This window comes from Paroedura picta, chromosome 3, assembly GCF_049243985.1.
Source record: "Paroedura picta isolate Pp20150507F chromosome 3, Ppicta_v3.0, whole genome shotgun sequence".
In the NCBI taxonomy this organism is placed as follows: Eukaryota; Metazoa; Chordata; class Lepidosauria; order Squamata; family Gekkonidae; genus Paroedura; species Paroedura picta.
This window is the reverse complement of record NC_135371.1, coordinates 5,690,983-5,698,911: the sequence shown is the minus strand read 5'-3', so window position 1 is coordinate 5,698,911 and position 7,929 is coordinate 5,690,983. Positions and strand designations below refer to the sequence as shown.

General features: G+C 49.2%; 1 protein-coding gene across 2 annotated transcripts; it reads left to right on the top strand.

Moving 5' to 3' along the window:
- The first annotated feature begins 309 nt into the window (after positions 1-309).
- LOC143834044 (uncharacterized) lies at positions 310-7,558 on the top strand. 2 transcript variants are annotated; one of them, XM_077330579.1, is made up of 4 exons: positions 310-437; positions 1,988-2,833; positions 4,763-4,883; positions 5,560-7,558. In XM_077330579.1, the coding sequence occupies exons 2-4, from the start codon at positions 2,030-2,032 to the stop codon at positions 6,270-6,272; spliced, it is 1,638 nt and encodes a 545-aa protein (XP_077186694.1). In that variant the 5' UTR covers positions 310-437; positions 1,988-2,029; the 3' UTR covers positions 6,273-7,558. The 2 variants fall into 2 exon arrangements, with proteins under 2 accessions (XP_077186694.1, XP_077186693.1); XM_077330578.1 differs by having other exon boundaries at positions 5,557-7,558.
- Positions 7,559-7,929: the final 371 nt, after the last annotated feature.

The following is a 7,929-nucleotide window of genomic DNA, read 5'->3' as shown; positions in this document are numbered from 1 at the left end:
GGTCTTCTCCTTTTTTTGCTGCTATATTCATTTTGAACCGTCCTCGTTTCATGGGGTACTTCCAGCACTCAGGGCAGGTAACATCAGGAAAATAACAGACAATATAAAAACTTTAATCAGAACACACAGTTGGCTCCTCTAAAAATATCCCGGACGGGGGGACCTCTAGAAGGGAGCCGATCTTCCAGTATATTATATTATGCTGCTGATTATAATAATAATGAGCCTGTTAGGGAGGAGTGGTTTATAAACCTAATAATGATGATTGATCATCATCATCAGGCCAGGATTGGGCTGCAGAAGGGTTAAACCCACCGAGCTCCCAATTCCTAGAGAGGACAGGTGAAAAGAAGCCGGGGAGGCGGGGCGCGCTTGCCAATTTCCCGGCTGCAAGCGGGAGGAGAGGAGCGCCCGGTTCTTTGCCTGCTTGCAGAGAGGTAAGCGCTCAGGGTCTAGGAAGGGGGGCATTTGAAATCTCCCGCCCTGGAGGTGGGAAAAGGGATTCGTGGCTGGAGGAGCTGCGCGCAGGGCTTTGGCCATATAACGAAACAGGCATTGAATTAGGTAGCGTTTCTTTCGGGTCACTTTGCAGGAGTTTTTCATGTTGGCTTCACCATCTGACCCCAGGGGCGGGTTGCCAACTCCAGGGTGGGGGATTCCGGGAGGGGGGGTTGGTAGGTAGAGCCTGCAGAGGGTGGGTTTTGGGGAAGGCACAAAGCAGGGTATAATGCCAGGAAGCAGGGTCACCCAGTTTTGAAAAGCAAAAAAAGAAATATTTCTCGACTGATTTTTGCAAACTAGTGACCGCTGTGATAAATCACGTTTCCAATACAATCACGTTTCTTTAAGAGCCAGCATGGTTGGGAGCGGCAATCACAGATCTGGAGAACCGGGTTTGGTCCCCCATGCAGCCAGCTGGGTGACCTTGGAGCATCCCCAGTTCTCTCAGAGCTCTCTCAGCCCCACCTTCCTCACAGGGTGTCTGCTGTGGGGAGAGGACGGTGATTGTAAGCCGCTTTGAGTCGCCTTCGGGGAGTGAAAAGTGGGGAATAAGAACCAAATCTTCCTTTAAGCAGTGACACCTGCTACTAACTAGGAATATCCCTAACCTTCCAACCCCAAAACAGGCATTTGACAGAATTAGGCAATTGTTTGAGACTTTTAACAATATTTATTGTAGTAATTTACTGTATTTTCTATTCAGAATTTCATTTTGTGTATATTTGTGTATGCATGTTTTACTATGGTGAACTCCGCCCAGAGTCTAGAGGGCTAGAAATAAGTACAGTCCCAGAAACCAAGAGATTTGGTTTCTGGGACCGTGGGATAGGCTTTCTTGAGGAAGGCCTACTAGCACCTGATGGGACTGCACTTATCGAAACTGGGGAAGAATGTGTTTGGCAGGAACCTCCCCGATTCATTCCTTTTTTGACCAAGTAACAGGTCTGCTGGATCGGGGGAATTCGGTCGATGTCATTTACTTGGATTTTAGCAAAGCTTTTGACAAGGTTCCCCATGATGTTCTGATGGATAAGTTGAAGGACTGCAATCTGGGATCTCCTCCACCAGGCATTTGGTTGAGGTCGACCTTAACCACCGCTTCCCATAGGCCCCCTAGCCCCCCTCTCTTATTCCAACGAATCTACCCAACATACTAGAACGTTGTTGTTCTAGAAATGATGTTACCTTGTTCCATGTAAACTGTCCTGAGCCCTCAGGGAGGGCGGTATATATAAATAATAAAATAAAATAAACCTGAGAGTAATTAAAAGAACAATAGTGACAAGTTCCCTTTTCATTACCCTCAGGTTCCACAATCTATCCGTGGATCTCAACTTTTTTATTTCCATGCGCTAGAGATAGAATTGATTTTTCTCTGAGATTGCACACAGCAGAGCGATTGTGTCCCTCCTCTCTGCCTGCGTTGTTTCCCTGTGGAACAGAGAACTGTGGCCTAACAATCGACATCATCATCTCTTTCTTCTAGAATTTTCTACAGCCCGCCATTCTCCGGGAAGGGGGACCGAGGATGAAAATGGAAGCAAGCGTCCTCGCGGGCCATGTGCAACGGGAAGCGTTGGAGGAAGAAGGGAAATCTTGTGTCCTTCACCAGGCTGTAGGCCTCAAGCCCTGGGTGGATTTGGCGGGAGACGTTCAACCCACGCAAGGAGTGCCGTTGGGAAGCACTTGGAGGTCCCATGGATGGGCCACCCCGCGCCGGGTGAAGGAGGAACCGGAAGACTGTTTGGCCCAGCACTGGGATGCCCAAAGGCAGGTGTACCTAAAGACAGTCACCTCCCCTCATTTAGGGGGAGAAATCTCACAGGTGCCCGAGGAGCCTGCGCCATGGAACGACGCCAAAGCTTTCCTGGCCTCCTTCGAGCAAGTGGCTGACGCTTGCCGCTGGCCCAAAGGAAAATGGGCCGCCCAGCTTTTGCCGGCGCTCAGCGGAGAAGCCGAGCGGGCTTTTAAGAGCCTCGAGGCTGGAGACAGAGAGGATTATGGGAAGGTGAAGGCGGCCATCTTGAGAAGGGAGTCCATCGCCAGGGAGAAGCAGCGACAACACTTCCGGCGCTTCTGTTACCAGGAGGCCGAGGGCCCGAGAGGGGCTTATAGCCGGCTCCAGGAGCTTTGCTGCCAGTGGCTGAGCGTGGAGAGAAACACGAAAGAGCAGATCTTGGAGCTGCTGATCTTGGAGCAATTCCTGACCGTCCTGCCCCCGGAGGTCCAGAGCTGGGTCAGGGAGCTTGGCCCGGAGTCCTGCTCTCAGGCGGTGGCCCTGGCAGAGGCTTTCTTGCTGAGGCAACCAGAGGCTGAGAGACAAGGAAATGAGGTGAGGTTGTGTTGTGTCTCTTCAATATTAGCTTGGTTAGGCCCTACGACTTATCAAAAGAAGAAGAGTTGGTACTTATATGCTGCTTTTCTCTACCCGAAGGAGTCTCAAAGTGGCTTACATTCGCCTTCCCTTTCCTCTCCCCACAACAGGCACCCTGTGAGGTGGGTGAGGCTGAGAGAGCCCTGATATTACTGAAGAAGAGTTGGTATTTATATGCCGCTTTCTCTACTCAAAGGAGTCTCAAAGCAGCTTACAATCGCCTTCCCTTTCTTCTCCCCACAACAGACCCCCTGTGAGGGAGGAGAGGCTGAGAGAGCCCTGATATTCCTGCTCGGTCAGAACAGCTTTATCAGTGCTCTGGTGAGCCCAAGGTCACCCAGCTGGTTTCATGTGTGGAATCAAACCCGGCTCGCCAAATTAGAAGTCCGCACTCCTAACCACTACACCAAATGCCAAGGGACTTTACTGGTCAGTCCATTGGCACAGAGACAGAACAACAGCCGGTAGCCCTCTGTATAATGTCAGGGACTCTTAGATATATGCCAGGTAGGGATGCCAGCCTCCAGGTGGGGCCTGGGGATCCCCCCCAGAATTGCAGGTCATCTCCAGACTACAGACTGGAGAAAATTAATGCTTTGGAGGGGTGGGCTGTATGTCATTGGACTCCACTGAAGTCCCTGTCCTCCCTAGGGTACATCCTCAAATCTCCAGGTGTCTTCCAACCTAGATCTGGTCACTCTACACCCCCATCGCCTGCTGGTGGTCAAGGGGGAACTGGGGAAACTAAAGCCAGGGCTGACAGATCTACTGATTATTGAGGCAGAAGAGAGAGTATGCATGGTGGTATTGTGTCCAAGGTAATAATGTAGGATCCCCCCCCCCCAATCTCTGTGGTTAAGACCATAGAGACTGGGAAGATTCATGGAGTGTCACCCACGACTTCTGGATTTACTTACAATTCCTCCACACACACACATCTACACACTCATTTTCTTCACCATCATGATCAGCATTGGCAGGGAGTTGGATTAGCGTGCAAATGCCCCCTTGGAGAGGGGAGATTTTGGAGATCTGACTGGCTTTGAAGATGGTGGTTTTTTTTTAAAGTTACGTGGGCAACACCTGCCACCACAACACCAGGACCTGCACTGGGCCGCTGAAAGTAACCTGGGCAGCCATTCTGTATTTGCCCCCCCCCTTCCTGCGGCCGCGCCCACCACTCTGTCATGCCCCCAAGGTGTCCACAGGCTCAAAAAAGGCTAGGGACCTGGGAACTAAATAAAGGCTAAAGGACGGTCCTAAAGCCCTTAAATATGTAAAAAGAAACTCGGCCCTGATCTTTTGCTCTCCTCCAATTCCTGAAGTCATTCAGTCTATTAAAAGGAACTCTTGTCTTGGTTTCTTGCCTGCTTCCAACCCCGCCTCCCAATACTTTCCGATTGGATCTGGATGTCATGTCGTTTTGCAGCATACGTGTATTCGGCTCTTATCCTGCCCCCTCTGTGAGTTCTTGACTATAATGAGAGCCATATAGAAAGGTGGCGGTTTTCTGGTTTGCCTGCAGCTTCCTCGGTGGTGTCATATAGAGTTTTGGGCTTGGGTACATGGGATGTGGCAGGTTAGAGTGGATGAGCGATAGGGTTGTGAGTGTCCTGCATAGTGCAGGGGGTTGGACTAGATGACCCAGGAGGTCCCTTCCAACTCTGTGATTCTGTGGATCTGGTATCAAATCTCCCATGAGCCTTTTTGGGTGAGCTAGCAAGGCCTGTCCTGTTCCTCTTCTCTCCCTGCCTCCATCGGTTACCCCTTGTACACACAGATATGCACACACCCTCCATGCCCATGGAACTGAATCAGGGTTCTGATCTTTAGAACAATTTCTCTTTTATTCTTTATGCCTGAAAGCTTTCACTGCTTCCATTCCAGGTGGAACTGGCAGCAACTGGTGTGGATTTCTGGGAAGCAGATCCGTCTCACTCTGATGCCCAGCAGAGACAGTTGTGCCAGGAACCCAAGCGGGAAGATGGCGATGATGCCAGCCTGATGGGTAAGTAAGTTGTTCCAGGAGGGCAGCGGGCAGAGGATGGTGGAGGGCTTATTAGGAGGTAATAGTAGGGGATTTCATAGAATCATAGAGTTGGAAGGGGCCATACAGGCCATCTAGTCCAACCCCCTGCTCAACGCAGGATCAGCCCAAAGCATCCTAAAGCATCCAAGAAAAGTGTGCATCCAACCTTTGCTTGAAGACTGCCAGTGAGGGGGAGCTCACCACCTCCTTAGGCAGCCTATTCCACTGCTGAACTACTCTGACTGTGAAAATTTTTTTCCTGATATCTAGCCTATATCGTTGTACTTGTAGTTTAAACCCATTACTGCGTGTCCTCTCCTCTGCAGCCAATGGAAACAGCAAGATGTCCATGGACATCTGGAGGGCCGCAGTTTGACTACCCCTGATCTACATCTAAAGGCTAAAAGCCACTGATGGGCCTCTGCTCCAGATGTTTATCCAGCCCCCCTCTTGAAGCTGGCTGTGCTTGTAGCTGCACCCACTTCCTGTGGCAGTGAATTCCATACGTTGATTTACTCTTTTCTGTGTGTTCCCTTGAATTTTAGAGTTGTGCTTCGGGCATCCCTCTGATGTCTGTCTTCAGTGAACGGGTTATTTGATGGGAATATTTTGTCTATTATTTCAATCATATTTAGGGCTCTGATTTCTCAAGCAGGACTAGAGGGGATGACTAGAGACGATGAGGAGAAATGTGCGGCAGAAGATTTGGAAGGACCAAGTGGGATATCGATGTGGAAAACCAAGGAGACCTCTTCCTGGCCTTGTGAGCAAGACAATACTTCTGTGAGCTGGGAAGGACCAGAGTTCTGCCAGGAAATCCACCCAGGAGAGGAAGAGGATGAGTCTACTCCACACGGAAGACGTTACAAGGCCTACATTGAGAACGCAGTCCAAATGGGAAGGAACCCGGGCACGAAACGAACCTCCAGCAAAGCTCATGGGCAAAGTTTGAGTCAGAACTCCAGTGTCTTGAAGAAGAGTAGCACAGGGGGGAAAACGCACAAATGCTTGGTCTGTGGGAAATACTTCCTCTCCAGTTCCAAACTCATAATCCATCAGCGAACTCACACAGGAGAGAAGCCCTACAAGTGTCCAGATTGCGGGAAAACATTCCGCTGCAGTTCCGTCCTTTACCGTCATCAGAGAATCCACACGGGAGAGAAGCCACACAAATGCCCCATCTGCGGAAGGCGATTCACCAGCAATTCAAATCTGCATCGGCACCAGAGAATCCACACAGGGGAGAAACCCTACGAGTGTTCTGACTGCGGGAAGAGCTTCATTCAGAGAGTTAGCCTTGATAAACACCATAAGGTCCACAACCATGATGGGAAAAGCAGAGACAATTTCAACATGGGCCAGAGCTGAAAGTTAGCTGGATTTTTTTTTTTTACAAATAAAGAAGAAGTTGGTTCTTGTATACTGCTTTTCTCCACTCAAAGGAGTCTCAAAGCGGCTTACATTTGCCTTCCCTTTCCTCTCCCCACAACAGGCACCCTATGAGGAAGGTGAGTCTGAGAGAACCCCGAGATTACTTGAAGAAGAAGAAGAGTTGGTTCTTATATGCCACTTTACCAGAAGGATTCTTGAAGCGGCTTACAATTCCCTTCCCTTTCCTCTTCCTACAACAGACACCCTGTGATGTGGGTGAGGCTGAGAGAGCCCAGATATTCCCGCTCCATCAAAACAGCTTTATCAGTGCTGTGATGAGCCCAAGGTCACCCAACTAGCTGCATGTGGAGGAGGAGCGGGGAATCAAACTCAGCTGCTTTCAATGGACTTCCACCAGAAGATGGGAAGTATTCCCTATAGGTACTTTCACCCACGCTGTTCTTGGATAAAATCATAGAATCGCAGAGTACAAAGTTCTCAGAGAGACAGCCAGAACAGGCATCAAACCTAGCATCACAACTGAGCATTGATATGGCTTTTCTAATTATTTTTCGAACAAAGTTTGAGTCCAGTAGCACTTTTAAGACCAACAAAGTTGTATTCAAGGTGTAAGCTTTCGTGCACATGAAAGTTTATGCCTTGAATACAACTTTGTCGGTCTTAAAGGTGCTTCTGGACTCTAGTTCTGTTCTGTTGCTTCGGACCAACACAGCTGCCTACCTGAAAATCTCATCATTATTGCAGAGAAATGATTTTTTTTTTTTATGATTGGGCTGTGTGGCTGTGGTCTGTGACTTGGCCATGGAAAGATTCCCATCTTCTTGTGTTCTACCTCCAGAGATGCCAGCACGGTTACTGGTGCAACCACTAGACCAGGGGTAGTCAACCTGTGGTCCTCCAGATGTTCATGGACTACAATTCCCATGAGCCCCTGCCAGCGAATGCTGGCAGGGGCTCATGGGAATTGTAGTCCATGGACATCTGGAGGAACGCAGGTTGACTACCCCTGCACTAGACCACAGCCTGGAAAACCCACAAAAGCCAGTAGAAGGAATGACCGCCAAGAGGGAGGGCAAACTGGCGGGTAGGGGGTGCCCTGGGAGGAATGGCCGGAGAACCCAAAGACCTTCCAGGGAAAACAGAAAGCAACATGAAGGGATTATTCTAGAAATTGAATTTTGGGCTGGGTTGTTGAATGTGAGAATAAATCTGCAGGATAGCCTTTTTAGGCCGTGTTCAGTAAATCTCAGCTTGTTTTTTTTTACTTGGGCAGTGATTCTTTGTCTTGTAATGATCCTTCGGAGGAACTGTTAAACATGCTTACTTATATTCGCGTTTAACAAACACGCATTGCTGTCTATACAGCTGACAGGCTTTTCTCCGTTGGTTAAATTGCAATAACAAATGTAGATTCAATCTTACAGGTTCTGACTGAGGTAAACTTTGTTCAGAACCGGCTTCTTTTTGCTCCAGTAACTTATTGAGATGCTGACTCTGCCTCAAACATACAAGCACAGAGAAGCACAGGCACGGGCGGACTGAGAGAGAATCAGTTAACTGGCTCCAACTGTCGCTAACTGACAAAAACGGACAAAAACGGGATTCTCCCAGCATGCACCGCTCCTCCCGCCAA

Excerpts from the sequence above, each read along its gene's own strand:
- LOC143834044 (XM_077330578.1), top strand. The coding sequence starts at position 2,030 with ATGAAAATGGAAGCAAGCGTCCTCGCGGGCCATGTGCAACGGGAAGCG. Across the intron at positions 2,834-4,762 it reads CTGAGAGACAAGGAAATGAG|GTGGAACTGGCAGCAACTGG; the intron begins GTGAGGTTGTGT and ends CTTCCATTCCAG. Across the intron at positions 4,884-5,556 it reads CGATGATGCCAGCCTGATGG|CAGGACTAGAGGGGATGACT; the intron begins GTAAGTAAGTTG and ends TGATTTCTCAAG.